The sequence below is a fragment of the Caloenas nicobarica genome, chromosome 3 (genome assembly GCF_036013445.1).
Source record: "Caloenas nicobarica isolate bCalNic1 chromosome 3, bCalNic1.hap1, whole genome shotgun sequence".
NCBI classification, from domain to species: domain Eukaryota; kingdom Metazoa; phylum Chordata; class Aves; order Columbiformes; family Columbidae; genus Caloenas; species Caloenas nicobarica.
Genome location: NC_088247.1, coordinates 87,375,342 through 87,394,348, shown reverse-complemented (window position 1 = coordinate 87,394,348; position 19,007 = coordinate 87,375,342). Strand labels below are relative to the sequence as shown.

Below are 19,007 nucleotides of genomic sequence, written 5' to 3'. Positions count from 1 at the left end.
TATTTTTCACAGGATAGATTTAAAAAAAATATATATATATGTATAAAAATTCACTCTTCTTGCTCTAGTTTCTTCAGTATTAGTGGGAAGGCTAATTATCAGAACTGGGAGAACTTCTAATAAAATCTCAAAAACTCCAAATGCAAACATATCTAAAAATGGAATATAAAATTCAAATGTGTATATGTCATTGATGACTTAGACTAAGCATATTTTTTAAAGTTTTTTATTTAAAAAACCCCACAATATTGCTTTTTTCTCTGGACTGTGTTTTAAGATTTACTAGAATGTGGCAATCTTTCTAATTACTGAAGTAATATTTTAGCAAATGATACACCACTTTTTTCCACTTTGTAACACAGAAAAGCCCAGAGGCTTATGTGAGATTTTATAATCCAATGCAGTCTGTAAGTATATGTGAATAGCTTATTTTTCTCTCTAGATTCAGTCTAGCTCCATTTTCTTTTTGAAAGCAAAACTAGAGCAGTGATTTTAACTGGAAAGTAACTCATATTGCACAGGATTTTGCAAAACCAGCTGATTGAAACTCTTTCTAATAATGGCCTGACATACAGATACATAACTGCTACTTGGAAATAACCTATTAACTACTCAATACAATGAGAGGGCTCTCCAGCAAGGTATTTTGCCTTGTCTGCAGTTAGTTTATGCCAAGTTTGCTGGCAATGTATTTATAATAGTGCTGCTTCCTGCATTTCTTTGCTTCTGTATCTGCTTTAGATTCAGGACAATTTTGGCTGCTACAAGTTCTTAGAGAAGCTTGCAGAAAACAAAGTCTGAGAAAAATATCTTGGAGGAGTCCACTAATTGTTAAACAGCCCAGCAGAGAGCTGATGTGACAGGATCACAGTGAGGGAGCGCACAGCTGCAGGGCTGAGAGGAGAGCACATGGAGGGGATGCACGGCCACATCAGGTGGCGCTGAGCTACAGGAGCAGATAGAAGGAAGATGAGGAAAACCCCTTAGCTTCTGCCACCCTGAATACTAGTAAATCAAAGCCTGAGTTGACACCTTGGTCATATGTTAGAGATTAAAAATATCTTTATAAAAGTCTCACAACAACTATTTACTATTTCTTCTCATAAAAATTAATGAGATTAAAGCAGTATCTCTCCATCGTGTTCTCAGCATCTGGTAGGAGCTACGCATAAAACTTCAGAAGTAAATCATGTAACGCAACCCACTCCACAACATGGAATGCTCTGCTGTGGGAAGTGATGCTGCTTTTCCTGCACTGTACGCAGCTACTCTGCAAAGAAACATACAATTGAAGGCACATGCACAGAAATATAGAAAGACTAAATTTTCCCACTCTCACCTTCTTGCACAGCCATCTCAGTCTCACTTTTCTGTGAGAAGGTCAGTGCCTCCACTGGCTCTTCCTTTGCTGGGAGAGGTGGAGGAGAAGTACCTTTAGCAACAGGTTGAGTAATCGGGGTCTTGCCAATGACAGGTGGCTGTACTCTAACTGCAGGGTGATGATATAGCTTGTTTCTGTGAGGGCCAGAAACCGTATAACCCATTCCACCAGGGCAGATTTCCTTAAAAGCAGCTAGATTTGGGATGGGAAAATATTCCTTTTAGGAGTCTAAAAGTGCAATATGTTGACATAGTGGAAAATATAATGACTACCACTAAAAAATTTAATCTCATATTGTATATACATTTTTACAAAAAACTACTTAAAGACAAGCTATGCATTGCATGATAATATGACTGAGCATTCTCCCAAAAGCATGTGCTGGCTGTTATTCCCAGGAGGTTTCCACTCCAGTTTACCATCTTTCTTCAGTTATGTTTAATCTACCATTATACGAAGATAACTTTTTGTATTAATCCTCTTCAAACAGTACATCCTGAGTAGTATGAATTTAAATATGCAAATTTTCATCATCATCTACATTGCATAAAGAATGAAGATCACTATTTCTATCATTCTCTTTTTGCAGAAACCAAAGGAAGGAAGCTCACTACCCCTGTACTAAGGGACTAGAGGAATATCAACCAGTAACAACATTCATTCACAGGATCCATTTGACTACATCAGAGGTCTCATACCAGCCCTGATCCAAATGCCATTTAATTGAATAAGTCTTTCCACTGACCTCAGTGGGTTGGATAAAAACAAGATGGGAATCATAAAAAGTCAAATCACCACTGGAAGAGAGGGGAAATCGTCTCATTTCTAAAGCTGCTACAGAAAAGGGTAATGAAAGTCAGGCAGCAGCACCTGCTCTGATCTCTGCAGCTGCTCTACATGAGCATCAGGTTTTGCAGTCATAGTGGACGACTAGAATGAAAAAGAAATAAAGGTCAGCCTTCCTCCCCAACAAAGATAATAGCTGTGCTCCTGTCAGGGACAGGGGTCCTTCAGGACTCTTGAGGGGGCAGTGCATCATTGTCCTCATTGCTTTAAGTCAAACTATGTCAGGATGAAAAGATTCTGTCTCCCATGTGCCTGTTGTGATTTCTTACAGCTTCCTAAGAGTTGTGCAGAGTGGGGCATTGGTAAGTTCACAAATTCTACTTTGAAGGCATCAAGGTTTTAAAATTAATTAGCATCTAAAATAAAACCACAAAATACTAGCTACAGGTACTCCACAGATTAATTCCTAATATTATACATTAAATTGCAGTATACATTAATTGCATACTGTGTTCTAATGGTGTCTTAGTAATCGAAAAGATGAAAGGTCAAACTGATTGAGTGGATTCAGAATGATGAAATACATTTTCCTGAGAAATGCTAATATCAAAACTTGCCGCAAAAATACCCAAATGAGGGTGGGAATTCTGGTCAAAGGAGGAAGACAGAGAAAATTTGACTACTATCCCTTCAGGTGCATACTCAGGATGTAGGAGACCTTGTTTTAGGTCATATTCTCTCAAATGCAGGACATACATGTAAACCTTATTCTACCACAGCTCTAATAAGTGCTCTCAGCACCTGCGTATACAAAGCTGGCCTCTCAGTCTCTCTTTTGGAGTTGGTCTACTTTGTAAAAATACTTTAAAAGCTATCAGAGAGTGACATTGTGACATTTTAAATTCAATTATTCTTAAATTAATATGGGATGCTGCAGTAAATACATTACCCCATTCTGGAATATCCCAGTTTCACACATTTTTCATAGAAAACTCTGAAAGATTATGAATTTAACCTGTTACAGAAAGGAACATGTTTTCAAATCATGAAAGTTGTCATGAAATGGGAAAAGTGTTTCCCACACAGCTCATCAAAATGTTCTGCTCACAGATTCTCTCTCTGAAGTCTTTTCATTAACAAAAATCACTAAAATAACCAATTCCGCATATTATTTTTATGACTAGAGAGTAGTCCACAAAAAGATAAGTTCTCTGCTCCAGAATACACACAATTGGGTATAAAGCCTCATGCAATATTTTCATAGATGTAACAAATCTGCAAGTCATCTGATGAGAATATATTTTTTTCTCCATTAAAATGCCATAGAAATATTATTTATCTGAAACTGAAATGGACTTAAAAATCCCAATGGTCATGCAGGAAACAATGGCTTTAAATATAAATTAAAATGCTCAAAAATGTTGGTCGCTTCCACTTCTCTAAGCCCAACTTGAAAAAGTAAGGAATCTTCTGCTCTTATCATGTCTGATGCTAGCTGCGGATTTCCCAAAGCAGCTAGCTAGTTTTGAAAATCTGAATCTTTATAAAATACCCCGAGACCTGTATCATAACAGTGAGATCTGCAGCAGCAACTTCAGTAAGAACAGTGGATTACCATTACAAATACCTGTGCCAAAATACCAAACAGGCTGGACATCACGTATGTTACAATAAGCAAGGATGCTTTTAAAAATATTAATTTGACCATACATTTGGACAAAAATAATATTAAATTGATTTTGACTGAAAACTCCAACTTTGGTCATTTGGGATTTAAGCAAAATTGTGGAATAGAAGCAGCCATCGGTATTTACAATATGTGGTATCTCAATCTATGAGCAGCCTAATGATGGTGGTGACCAAAAAAGCTGGTGTTTTCCAAGTCCCTGTATATTTAAAAACCAGCAGGACTCCAAGTGAACACTGATAATACAAGTGAACTTTGTGTATCAAGTAAGGAATTGTTTAAGTGAAAGGTGCCAAGAAATGTTTAACTACCAGTTTATAGTTAAGAAGGCAACACTACGCTTAGCACTTTCCTCAAAATGGATAGTGAAAACATGAAGGAAGGTTAGAAAGCACAGATACCTCCATACATATCCCACTAACCGTAAACTACAACACATGGCTTTCCGTAACCTAATTCTCAAAAGCTGCCATCCTTTCAATAGTGCCTTTAACAACTGAAGAACATTAATTAGATTTTGGGTTAATTTGCCTATATCTATCATCAGAATATAATGTACAATAAATTTATCTTCAAGTGATGGAGAATCAAAGTTCAAGGATGTATTCTGAGATGCAAATATTGTTAATCTGGAATTCTATCACAACATATCAAAGATAATTCCTTTGTTTTAATCACAAATGCCTATGAACAAAACTACTGGATGTGTGATTATTCTACTATCGTGTAGAGAACCATCATAATTTACTGATGGATACCTCTTGTTTAAAATCAATTAATGGATATTTCTTTTTAAAGCATGCATAACAAATATAGGATGGGGGCAAGAGCTTGTGTTTTTAATGGGCAGTTCTTACCTGTTCCTGGAAGTGGGCACTTCTCACAGTGCGGGCCCCAGGCTTTGCCAACACTGCAACAGCAAAGCTGCTTGCTGAGCTGAACAGACAGAGGATGCATGCACTGCTTTCCTGCACTAACAAACCGGTAGCAGGGTCCTTTCTCTTCAGCAACTACAGGATTATCAGCTGCAAGAAAAGTGGAAGAGAGGATGACACCATGCACATGAGAAGCAAAACAGAGAAAGACCACTAGATTTCCAACACCGGTTAAATGGATTAATATTACCATCTGCAGAAGTTTTATTTCAAACTTCGTCAAGTCAGAGAAAATTCTTATTTCACATGAAACACTCCCAAATTCCAACTCATCCTAGACCAAAAATATAAAGTATGTTAAAGAAAAAAAAAAATCCAAACCAGCAGTTGCCGTGCTGCCACAATAAAGAGTCAAAAGCAGCTCTCTCACTTGCACACAAGTCCAATTGTTGAAGACTAAGGTCAACCACTGGCAATATACAGTTGTGTCAAGCTACACAGCCACTGGAACATTCAGCTATAAGGAGGCTATATAAGTAAGACTGCAGAAGGATTAAGTATCATACATGACACTTTTTTAGTAAAAGAGACAATTATATATTTACTTTTTTTTATGCTTAGTTTTAATGTGGAAGAGCCAAAGGCCATAAGCTATGACTAGTATGAGCTAACAGGAAGCTAAGATCCACCCAGCTATCTAATTTATGCGTCGACATTAACATATAGTTAACAGTTCTGGCTAATAAGTTCATTTCACTCAAAAAATTCAAAGACTATCTGATTTTCAACATGACATGTAAAAGCAAAAATGAAAACAAACTCCTTTTTTCTGGTGTTAAACTGAAAAGTGATAAGAAATTCTTCAAAATGCTGTAAAACTTCCTCAGTAATTGTCATTAACTAGTAGCATAAGATAATTATGCTGAAAAAATGAAAGAATTAACTTACAGCTCTAGACGATACTTTATTTTATGAATCTAAAGATAACTCAGATAAGGAGCTTAGGAAATGAGGGATTTTTCACTTGTAAATATCCTTCCCAAAAAACCTGAAGTGAGAAATTTAGTTGTTCTTTTTGTCTCCCTTTCTTCCTGCAGAGGTAGTTGATCTCAAACCAAGTAAAAGCTGATTAATAGAGGAAAATACTTGCATTTGTGCTGTTCACAACTTTTCCCTAATTCTTTCTTAATTTTTAATCCTTCGTAATCAGGAAGAAAATGTGCCAAAGGTCATCCTGGGCTGAATGTTTTGTAATGGAAACTACCCAGGTCAAAGCTGCAGAGGTGGAAGAAGGGAGGGCAGGACACAAACATGATTTTGGCTGGGGAACTAGCAGAGAGGGGAAAATATTGTGTGAAGTGGAACTCCAGTCTGGTGAGAAAGGCAGAGTGTCTGAGGAGGCTGGATGTGGCCTTGAAGGTTTTGTGAAAAGAAAACCAGGAGAAGATGTCAAAGATCCTGGACAGCCACTGGTGGAGACCAAGGCTTCCAGGACAAAGAGACAGAAAAGAGACATGAGCACTGACACTGACTAAATAAAATGAATAAGCTAAGGAGGCAGGGACAGCAAAAAACGACAGGGACAGCTTAGTAGAGTTGATGCCTGTCAAATAAATTATCATCTAAAGTGCAACTAAGTATCTATTTTGGTACATTGATTAGCACTCTTACTTACGTATGCATCTTGAGAGGGTAGGATCTGGCACAAAGCCCATTTTGCAGGTACACCTGTAGCTGCCCATGGTATTCAAGCACTCACCATTAGGGCATACTCCTTGTAACTGACACTCATTGATATCTGTGGGAAAATTGAAAATAATCAGATACTGAAACGTATTAATGTTCTTCTTTCTTTAAACATATGCAAGAGAACTGTTATGACTTAACACTTGAATGGATACATTCTCTCATACTGACAACACTTGTTTTATAGCCTTTTAAAATACTGCTGACAACATAAGAGAAAAACAATTACATTTACACATCATTCTCAAGTACTCTGAATTAAAAAACAAATACACTTTGACTAGCTTATCAACCTCTTTTCCTGACTAAGTGATTGCTGGTGCAGTCAAACACAACTTGCAAGAACATTCACAGAGACAAGTTTTAAGCGATGCGGTATATAACACTGCTTGACACATTTAATACAGTTTTTATTAGTATTTGTATTCAGTAGTGCCTGAAGGTACATTGTGCTGGCAGAAGCACAACACAAAAATACCATCTCTAGCCTAAACAGCTTACCATCTTAATATCAAGGATACGCTGAAGGAAGCACAGAACACGTGATGTGGGGAGAAAAGGATTGCATCTGTGGGAACACAACTTTGTAATAATTAACAACTGCTTTGATAAAGTTTGCTGTAACCAGGCCACCTGCATCAGTGTCCCTTTCAGGATCTCACTGAATTATTCTCCCGTGGCTCAAGCACTGGGCCTTGGGCCTCTACCACACTTGGGGTCGTACCTATAATTCACTTACTCTTAGAATAGGACCTGTTGGACAGCCATCTGGATACCATCTGTAACTAAGTCAGCCAAACTAGGATTTTATTTCAAGAGATAGTAATAATGTAGCTTGCACTGATATTCAAAACCTTAAAATAAATAAATAAAAACCCAAACAAACCACTACCAAACAAAACAAACAAATAATAACAAAAAACCTCCAAACGCACAACCCTCAAACCTATAGTTGTCTCTGTTACAAATTGTCATGTCTCCTCTTTCAGAAAAATAGACAGCACATTGAAATACACCTATTTTAAAATGTTTATTTGCACTAATTCTACATAAGAATTTCCCTCCCTATCCCTAAGCTGGGAAAAAATGCCTGACTTGCTAGGTAAACAAGCTTCAAGTAGAACTCAGATATTCCAGCTAGCTCCTTGGAAATCAGGCATCAGTGATAATTTTATCTAAAATATATAATATTTATTACCTTTCCTCTTAGGTTTTAGAAAACCTTCCCCATTATATTTGACCTCATTTTATGTTGCTGCCTGATTCAACACAATAAATGAGGGCAAGAACTTGAATGTGTAAAATATAACAGATGTGCTTTTGGAAACCTACAGAAAGAATCTTTCACATTTCTACCTTCTTCTTCATTTTTCTCCACAAGTTTGGCTACCTGTCCCACTATACAGGAGTACACGACTTAAGCTCCCAGTGCAGCAGACTCCAGCAGTTGCCATGTCAGCTGCGATTTCTCCCAAATATTCTGTGTTGAGTTTATCCCTCAGCTCTTCCAATGCTATACCTAATCTAGGATCTTGATACCACCTGGATCAACTTCACCTCTATGCACTTAGCCACATGTGACAAACAGTGGTAATTTATATCCTATAACTTTGGATGAAATGTGATGGAAACCACATGAATTACAAAGGATCAGTTCTGCCTCAAAGGAATTTTTCAGTGAAATTCCCAGACTACATGACTTTCTGACCTCAGAGGGAGTGGACTATTTAAAAAGGAAAATGGTATAATAAAAGAGTACAAAAATCTCCTGAAATATTCTCCTACAGCAGTCTACCTTTTGACCCATCCAGTATTTGAGCAGGAAGATGCCTCATTATCCTTTGTGACTATTGCAAGGAATGAGCTAACAAACTAAAGACTTTATTGAAACATCCCTAAACAGAAATATTTTGATGCTGTTGTAAATTTGTCATGATGAAACGACATACTGCTAAACCTCCACATTCAAACACCAGGCATGACAAGAAACATAATGAAAGAAAAGACTACCTAGAACCTAATACAAAACAAATACTGGAACAGTCAAGAACCCACTATTGAATTTTCTACCTGTTGTCAATCTGAGTTGTCACATCAGTCCTCAAATGCTAAGCCACAGAGGAATTCTACTTGCTTTGATGAAGCACCGACTCTGTTGTCAGAAACAAGTTAGAGACAGTTTGCTTTACTCTGAATATAGGAAAAATCTCTATATCTGGTTTAATTTTGAAATGAAAATCCTCAACACAATGACACAAATTATACACACATGTACAAAAAGCACATACGGATTTTGAAGGAAGTGGAGAAACAGGAGAAATTAAGAGATGGAAGAAATATAAAAAAATAAAAATTAAGATTAGTATTTTTAACAAGGACTGTGCTTTTTTATTCTAGTCTAGCTTTTGCTTTTTATTGTTTAACAGTAGTTACTTGTTGATATTGACATTGGTACGTATAGGGAAAATAATTGCTCACTTTCTACATTGCAATAGCCAGACATTTTAAAACAACTTTCTCCCTTTACAGTTTCTAAGTATACATTTTATTTATAGGAAAATTAACCCATACTACTGGGAAAAAAATGGAAGATATCTCCCAGGGGACATACATAATGTACCACTTTTTGGTCAGTTTTTTTGAATACATATCCACATAGAATTGGCAGAACTGCTGTGTCTAGTGAAGACATCATTCAACTTTTGAATTAGACAACTTATTTTAAATAATATTAATTTGACTTTGATTTTATATTTTTTATTTTCAAGGAAAGGCCAAGTCTCTTGTTTGTTAACCATTAAAAGACATTGCTATTTGCTTATATGTCATAATTACAAAAAATCTGTCCCTTCCTATCTAGGAGGATAACTGCCATTCTTCATGTATTTAGGCAAGGTAAGTAATTATATAGCTTAACATAGGTGCATTCGTACTTTCAATGTATAAAATGCTTCATGATGCATTTTTCATTTATTAGATGATGATTTTACTCAGTATTTCATGAAGCTTCCTTTTAAAGAATGTGAAGAATCTATATATGGATACATTTTATTATTTGAATACCGAAAGTATATAGGCATTTAAAAAAAATTAAAATCTTGCAAAGACAGATAAGAAGAGAAAAAAAACATTTATGGAACCTGCCTTCTCACTTTGAATTTTATTCACAACACTAGTATTATCTGTAGTACTCAAATAAACCACATTGTTGAAGTTTGTAGAACTATGTATGTGTGTTGCAGAAGGAAAAAATGGTGTCTGTTGTTATAATACTCAACCAGTTTTCAACTTTGAATAGTTTAGCTACTGAAATGAAATGCATATATATATATATATACACATATATATATATTTACAGTCAAATTAAGAAAAAAAAAACCGTTCCACAGAAAGAGGTACAAAATCTGGCTTTGCACTTTAACAAATTCTAGTCACAGGGTACAAACTTCAACTAGCTGAGTGATCTTGAATACCTTGTAGCAAAACTGTGCTATTTGGATTTTACAATGAAATCTTTTTAACATAGTTTATATTTAAGTTCTTAGATAAACTGTAACTGTGAATTTTAAAGTAAATTGAATTTCAATACCATTTAAATAGAAATTATGCATATTTTTACAGATCTAAATGTTATTTCATACCGTTGCTGAGCAACACTGGCATAGGAATATATCAGATGCATTTGTTGATACTGGGAGAATCTCATTTTAGAGTTTTGCCTACTAATGGTGAAGGTTTCATGGTGTTATTTATTGAAGTGGCTAATTTGCAGGTAGATGGGATTTTCCTGTAATTCATCAATACACTGTAATCTTTCTTTCCAAATGATTCAACTATTCTGCAGGAAACATTCACAGAAGCTGTCATTACTGCTTCTGTATTAAATCTCTTCCCAGATGAACTGTTCTTGTATGTCTAATATTTAAAAATATAACACCCCACCCACGTATACTCTGTTATTGCTATTTAATGTGGGCACTGCTACATTTAAGTACCAGCTTACATGTATATAAATACCAATGAATGTTTCATCCAGAGTTCCTGATATGGATATTCCTCTTGCTAAATTTGTCCAACTTTTAAGGTTAACTTTATTGTGCATGTTCTGCTGCTTAACTTAATTATAGTGTATTTTTAACGCCTCTTTTCCAAGTCATGTTTTCTCAATGAGCTCACAGAATTACTGAGCTGATGCTCTATACTGAATTACACAAGTCTATCTAGGGATTCAACAGAAACAAGCCAGAAGTTGATAAAAAGCTTCCAAACTTTCAAAAGAAACATATATACATGTAAGATTAGTGTTTATTTAACAACTTTGTTTAAAAAAAAAAAAAATCCCTTCCAGATTTACTATCTATTTCATTTTATTTCAGGCTATGGTAAAAGGCCACCTACCCAAAATGTTTCCTACCACCTGCCAGCCTGCCCAGTTGTGCAAATTGCACTGGTATCAACTTGTTCAGGGCAGCCGGAAAAGAAATCTGATTCACGATTACCAGAATTTTTTTCCCCTCTATTTCTTGTATATGGACATAAAAATATTTCAGGTTTAAATTAGTATAGCGATGAGAATTCATTTGCTCCATTATAAGAACTAGAGAAAAAGCTACTTTAAAGTTGTCTGAATAATCTTTTGTTGTGCAGAAGCATGAACTGATGACATGCTTGTAGAGTGATTTGATCAAGCACTTTCATCTACACCGAGGAAGTATTTTAAGGGCTATGTAGCAGTACTGTAAAAGCATACAAATGTACATAAAGATTTCTAAAGAACAACTAAATATTAGTTTTTGAGGAAAACTGAGTAATGAAGTTCCACTGATAAAAAGCCTCTAAATTAGTGATATAGAAAAAAAAATGTTAAGCAAGGAGATTTTCCACACAGCACCTTGCATGGCTCCACAGCAAACTCCCACAGTAGGTGCAGTTATTTATGTCTTATAAAGGACTGGTAAATAAAGCATTGTTTTTGTAATAGTTGGTGCTTGACAATGTGAATGACTTGACCCTTGTCAATGGTAAAATCTGGTGTAACTCCACTGGCATGAAAGAAGTGTTGTCATTCTGCACTGACTGACAGCCCAACCCTTCACTGTTACTCCTTAGTATTATACTTGCCAAATACACGGACCTGGTCCTTGACGCACTGTGCTTCTCTATTTGGTAGTCTGTGTCCATGCAAGTTGACAAGGAATGAAAGCTTTACTCTTACTTTGGATGTGTTAGGCTGGCAGTGGCAGCCACATACCATCCCAGAGGCTCTCGCAAGTTCATCCAAATGCACAGCAGCTTTGCATTAACCAGGGTCTTGGCAGTGATATCGCAGTACTCTACAGATGAGGCTGCAGCCTCTTGGCTCCTCCTATACTCTCTTCTAAGCACACAGCTTGACATACGGTGAGGTCGGCCACCATGCTGTCCTCCACAGCCACCACAGTGCTCCCAGCTTTGAACAACCCAGATGTTGTAACCAAACTGCTGCTGATCTATTGCACAATGTTCCCCACCAAGGAGAACTTAAAACAAGCTCTCTTAACAACAACAGTTAGTGTTTGATACCTTCCCACAGATTTTTATCGGTCTACTGGGTGTCAGGTCAACCTGCTCACAGAAAATGCAATGTGTTACTCTCTCTCACTGCCACTGAATTTCCTAGGGAAAAAACCCAAGCTAAACCAACCATTTCCAAACTGAATGCTTGTCTGCTCATGTGGAGAGTGTGACTACAAATGAAGTAATCTTCATGACTTCAAAAAAATCACCTCCAAAACCAGAAGTGAAGGAGGAGGACGAGAACAGCGTAAGATGGTATTCATTTAAACAAGAAAGCATATGCTAACATTGAACTTAGTAAAACTATCTATAATAGTCACAGTTTATAACAAGTCCAAAACCAACTTCACCTTCAAAAAACTTTACATATATTAATTAGTAAAGAGAAGATGGAAATGAATGGATAACTCAGTTATAAAAATGAAATTTTCTCTCGATTTAAAATAGTGAAATGTCACTTACTTTACTCATAGCTTTTTCTGCTTGATTTCTAAGAACATTCAAGAAGAAATTTTATTTGGATTTTTGTCCAGACAGTCAATCTCCAAGGTTTCACACATTAGAAATACCCAAAAGACAACTGTGTTTTGAAAGCACTTTACCAGAATCTTGTTCCGCAAGTAGTTAACAGAGTTCAATGAAGAACTGACCTCAGTTTTCACTCATGACCACACACACACATTTCCAATTACACGGGGTGTATATCACATTAGTAAATTAAACTTATTTAAGTCTAAGTGCAGGCAACAGTTAACGCAACAAGCTTTTTTCCTTCTATTACCTGTGATTTAGGGAAGGACTGAATAGTCCAGGAGAAAGGAAAAAAAAATCAAAAACCTTTTCCAAAATCAACTTAGCCCCTGTTTGTTACTTTTCTCTAAACATTTCTTCCTTGCTAAAAGATCCAAACCCCAGTGGCTTTTCAACACCTCGATCTATTATGAGAGTCGAGCTCTTTTACTCAAGTATGTACTTAATTGATTTATTTGTTCAGCTCTCTTACATGTATTCCACACTGGGGAATTCTGAGGACTGAAAAGAAAGATATGAATAAAAACATTAAAATAAGTTAGATATCAGATCAAATTCTGTTCCAAGGTACTTAAATTTAAGTGACAAAGCATTTCTATACCTAGTGGAAGGTTTCCCTCTGGCTGTTGCATAGGCAGCTGTGTACAGAAGGGCATAATGTAGTAGATCATTCTCCGCTGTATGTTGGTGCACGGAACAAATCTGTGCTGGAGGGCAGGGTGTGTTGCACAAGGTATTATCTTCCAATGTTCTGCTCATATTCTCTGGTTGCTACAATGGCTTTTAAAGTAGATTAAAATAGTATTTGAGGCTGCATTAGCTGCTGTTTGACACTACTTTTGTTCTCTACTGGAAACCTACATACAATGTGTCCTACCTTTCCTTGAGCAATGGCATGCCTAATTAATTCACATTCAGGAAGTGAATCATTTCAGCTTTATTCCAGGATTAATGAACCATAACATAGCCTGAGTATCTTTTCTCTGAGGATAACAAACCATGCCTAGTGTAAACATCCAATCCCAGGAAAAATTCCTGTGCATACTTATAACAAGATCTGTACCTGTCACGTACTGCTGAAAGAACATGCTTTGCTTGCTTACTTTAAAATATGTTGAATGATTTAGTGAGTGCATCATAAAGCTACTGTAACCTCCTTTAATTTGCCCATTTACTGAAATACTTGATCAGATTCTTCAGCAAGCAAATCTGAAAATGCTTGACAGCCTACTGTGCCTACAGATTAACAGGTCAACACAACTTGAAGGGCTTGATGCCCACTGTAGCCAAGCAAAGTGGTGCAGAAGGACTGGTTGATCAGCAGAGAGCTGCTCTGCTATAGAACAACCTACAAAAGCTGTCAGTTGGAATATCAGCTCTGTAGTGTTTCACTTTGGCAGCCTCCAGCTGGAGGAGTATTTAGGAGGAGAAGTGCACTGTGTTTTGGCTGTGTTAACCATTATAACAGCTCTTCAGACCACCCAGGCCCAGCTGGCCTAATGCAGAATTCGCAGGAAGCGCTAAGGTGGCGTAAAGCTGTCTGCCTTCAGCCTCGGAGCTCATTTGGACACATGGAGCAAGTCCACTCTGCCCTTTTCAGATAGCGAGTGAGGCCCATATTTGGTCACAGACATACTGGGATTTGAAACATTCCTATAAAATGAAATTCATTCTTTCATCTCCATGCTTAACACATTGAAGTTATGCTCATCAAAATCATCACAGCTTGAAGCATTTAACCACATTTAAACATTTAACTTAAAACCAAAATTCTAGACCCGAACGTACATGTTTATTAATGTGTTCTGGTCAAAGCTGCTATCTTCTGACAGTATATTATTTAAATCTATCTATTAATTTTAAATAAAATATTTTTGCTCAAGAAGAACAGTCTACATGTTCAAAAAAGTCAGGGGTCAGTACAAGAATGTTGAACATTGCAAATGAAAACAAAAATAGTCTTTAATTTTTTTTTTTTTTGAAAGAAATCATTGCTACCATTCACAAAAAGAATGTAGTCAAATTTCTTTCCAGCACAGATAACTTTGAAATAGTGTCAACTACCAAAACTGGATCAGGGTTTGGGTTTTTTTTACTATATTACGTTGAAGTAACTAAAAGCCGTTTAAAATGTTCATGAACAAATTTGAAGAACACTAAGAAGTGGTTTATCATTAATTAAAATAATAAACCATATTTTGAAAGAATAGATCTCGTTTGTCAATGCGTTTTCTATTTTACACGTTTGGTAGGTGTTTTTTGATAACACGAATAAATCTGTCTTAAAAATCAATGAGAAATTTCGATTTTCATAATCACACTACATGCATAAATAGAAGAAAACTTATAATTTCACAATTTTAAGACATGTGACACTGATGACAAGGCATAAAAACTAAATATGCAACAGCCTTTAGAAAGGACAGTCATGATATCCAGAAGTTTCCTACAAAAATTGGACTAAGAAAGGCAACTTGTAGAAGAAGAAAGCGTAGTCAGATCACCACAGCCCTGGTAGCACTGAAATATTCAGAATAAACTTATGGCTAGAAAGTGCTACAGCCCTTCTCATCCCCTCTGTCCCAAGTGCCTGGTGCTGGAAGACACAAAGAATCTCACCATCAGCAGCCCCCAGCTGATTCCAGGCCTAAGCACCACGGAAAAGGATATTTCTGAAGGGGGATTCCTGCACTTAGCTCTGAAATCAGATTTCTATGCTTTTCAAAAACTGACTTTGTTTAAACGACCAAATAATAAAACTGAACAGAAAATGTTTATCTCCTTTCGATGCAAAGCAAGCAACTTGCCTTTCAATAAGAATGGCACACACTTAAGACACTTTGCTGCATTTAAGCAAAGCAAGCCTTCTAGATCAATTATATACTAATGAGAATTTGTCAAAGTGGGCAACTTCTTAATTAGAAATGACCTAGTGGTCATTCATTAAATGTTATTTTGTAATATTTGCTTTGACAGATGTTTTCATGCCTTAAGTGCTTCAATATGCAGAATATCTCATGTTGCAAATTAAGAGTGGAATATATAATTCGTGCCTTTTTTGTGAAGACTTGACTAATTCTCCTAGGTATATGCTTGGTTTCACTGGAACTGCCATCTGACTGAATGATCTCCAAATTGGCTCAATATGCAGGCATCATTTTTTTATTCTCTTTATAAAAATCGATTACAACTGTACCTACGAGCATCACTGAAAATACTGTTCCAGCTGTTTCTGCTATAGCTATATTGTTACCCACTATTAATATCCTCAGTTCTAAGAAAAATAATATTCAGATTTTACTGCCTCCATCATAGTTGATTGTTTCAATAATAACCTGATTAGTGAGAACAACCAAGGGGTAAAACAAGCAAACAACTTTTGGTTGCTAATGAAACTGCTGCAGTATGTATTTTTAAAAACTAGAGAAAAACCAGTTGCTTATTCTAAGAAATGACCCGCTGATTTCTGTGAGCTAACAGAGTAGCAGCAGCAGAAATCAATCCAACTCGTTTTGTGCTTCTGCATGGAATTTACTGGAATACAAGCTTGCAGAGCCACACTTTTCAAACACATAATCAATGTCCAAACAGCAACCCAGCCCAGTTTCTGGAGATGTATTTATTTCTCAGTATGATCATCATAAAAGAACTGCTTTGAAAGAAGGTTGTTAACTTAGTAGCTAAGTAATGTTGAATTGCCTTTCTTATGAAGCAAAGCTCTTTTATTACTTAAAAGGAATAAAATAGATATACAACATGCAGAGAAACCAGATTACTGTATTTTAGGGACAAATGTAGGAGGGCAGAACATACCTTCAAAATTTATTTTAAATCATGATGAAGCCAAGGGGAAAAAGCTTGAAGTCCCCAGAGCACATGATTACAGAATTTGAATCACCAACATACTAGTTTCTGCAAGCTCATATACATTTAATTTTAAGCATATGGGGACTTTACAAGAACTTCCATGCACAACTTTTTACTTCATTGAAAAACAACAAGTGTTCAGATATTTTTCCAGTTCCTCAAGATAAAATTTTTCAAGTGCTTTATTGGCAATATGTTAGTTTCCTGAAAAATGAATCCAACTTTCTTACCAGCTGTTTTTTAAATTGTATTTCAGTTTTCCAAGAAAACCATTAGCAGAAGGAAACAGTAAGTATAATTCTAAACAGGGAACCAGCAATTAGCTTTGCATGTGGATTCTGACAAAGAAGTCGCAACTCTGATAAACTGTATTTTGGCTTTAATGACAGCCTTAGGGCATCCATGTGTGTACATGTAATAAATCATCCCATTGAAAAGATAATTACTGAGGGGGAAAAAAGCTTTCTTGTTAGCAATTACACTAAACTGTTCAAATTAGCATACCCACAGATGGTTCTTTGTTGTCTTACATACACATTAGAGAAAAGAATGTTTCATTACATTAGTTCACTCACTTGAAGGGAAAAATATCAGGATCTGGTTATTAATCACACTAATACTACATAGTCTTTGTAAACTAAGGAGGCTTTTCACTGCAAAAACAATGTAGAACAAAAGGTTAATTAGGCTCTTAGGCCTGAGTTTTCAAAGGCAATGGAAGTTGGACGATATCTAGGTGAAAACAGCAATCTCTTTTAGCTGCAGGCAGGGAGTCAGAAATATATCCCCATTACTATTTGGTCTGGCCATGCTGTCCCTTTCTGAGTATGGACACAGCATGCACACCCTTTCAGCAAAGAATAATCTAATTAAAATGTATACTTGTATATGGACATGCTGTGCTGCTCCTTTCCAATTTAATTGTAAGGATTATTACAAGAATATGAATACTGCCCCACCAGCAGCTTGAACAGTCTTAACAGCTATTGCTGTTGCTTTGCTCCCTGTTTGTGATACGGACAGCTGTTTCTTCATTAGCCCTGTCCTCTTCCAGAAAAGCACGTCTGCTTCAGATGAACACGAACAGGACACTTCTGCCTGACCCACTGAGAAGCACTTGCTAAGGACCATTTCAGGACTGAAGTACACCCTGCCAGCAGCTTTCACATGTGAAACTAGCTTTCCTGATGACTGTTCAGAGGTCAAAATCATGACCCTCTGAAAGAAACTGGTAATCTTGTTACTTAGTTCATTAGGACTAAGTTTCACCCTGGCTTGTTTCATGGGTATTCCTTCTCCCAGTTCCTTTCTTACTTGTGCCTCCCTTTTTGGAGCATGTTGGCGAGTAAATTATGGGGAAACCACCCAAGCCTCAATAACGCAATAAGGGGACCCTCTAGCAGGCAGCATCTCTGTCCCCTCCAGAAAGTTAAGAGATTGTCACCTCAATCCATCAACAGTCCGTTTCCTGGTGGGATAATCTGACTCCCACTGTCTGACTAAACTCTAGGTTATAACTACCCATGTATCAACCACAAGCTATATTTAGAGTATACAGCTCTCTCTTCTGGGATAATGATAGCAATAATAAAACAAACTAGTTAAAGCCTCATATTTCTTGCAGTATTAGTTATGTAGTACAAAAACATGTCAGGAGAAAAAACTATCATAACCCAGTATGATAACCAATGACTAGCCTACCAGGTACAGCTGTATTTCTGCACACTACCATGGCAGGACTTTGCTCCTACCCAGAGACATGTGTTCACTCTCACTATCAGCCTGTCTCTGCTCAGCAAAAACTTGCTGGCCTACTTCTGGCAACCTTCACAGGCACCAGACCATTTTTTAACTCTCTATAGCCCCTGATTAAGGATCTTAGTTTCCATGAAAATAGGTTTGCCAACACCTAGGGACAACCCCTTGAAACAAACTGAATGCCCCACTCGCCTTTAAATGTCTGCTGAAACCATTGTGCATATGGTGAGGTTTACACACAACTACTGGAGATATCAAAAGCTCTCGTCTCTCCTGGACCATGTTCAGAAGGATGTGCGATCGTACTAATGCATCATGGCATATTCCAGACACTTTCTGTGCTCCAAGTTAGAAATCCTCTCTTTTGCAGATTCTGAAAAACCTCATAACTACTATGCAGAATGAGACAATCTCTTTCAAAATGACTGGAAACATGTTGCTGAAATATAGGCACCACCTGTGGGTTTAATTTGAGGTGTGAAAAGGTGGCCCATCTATGCTCTACACTCACCTCCTTCACCTTTTCACTTTTCGGCCTTCACAGCTAAGTTGCCATCAACATCTCCCCATTCCTTTTATTTATTAAGAGTAAGTGGACTCTACAGTCTTTCACTGCAGATCAGGCAGCAAGCTCTTGCAATGCAATTTGCAGCTCTCCTCCTTTTATTTTTTTACTATTTTGACCCAATCCAATATTCTCCCACAATCCTCCAAATGCCCCTACTCTGCCAGCTGGTAAACCACTAGGTAGAGAACCGAGCAGCAGATAGGCTCAAGTGCCTACACTTTCAGATAGCAGCTCACATCTCCCTCAGCAGTG

The 19,007-nt window shown here is 36.8% G+C and overlaps 1 protein-coding gene across 6 annotated transcripts in view; it reads right to left on the bottom strand.

The window, feature by feature from the left end:
* Positions 1-19,007, bottom strand: part of LTBP1 (latent transforming growth factor beta binding protein 1) — a 193,207-nt gene that overhangs the window by 66,120 nt on the left and 108,080 nt on the right. For 4 of the 6 annotated variants that reach the window (XM_065630477.1, XM_065630479.1, XM_065630478.1 and 1 more), the window contains 3 exons: positions 6,405-6,527; positions 4,712-4,879; positions 1,340-1,573 (listed from right to left, as the gene is read on the bottom strand). In XM_065630477.1, the coding sequence (XP_065486549.1) occupies positions 1,340-1,573; positions 4,712-4,879; positions 6,405-6,527 (525 nt within the window). The remainder of the gene's footprint in view (positions 1-1,339; positions 1,574-4,711; positions 4,880-6,404; positions 6,528-19,007) is intronic. The other 2 variants (XM_065630480.1, XM_065630482.1) reach the window with 1 other exon arrangement.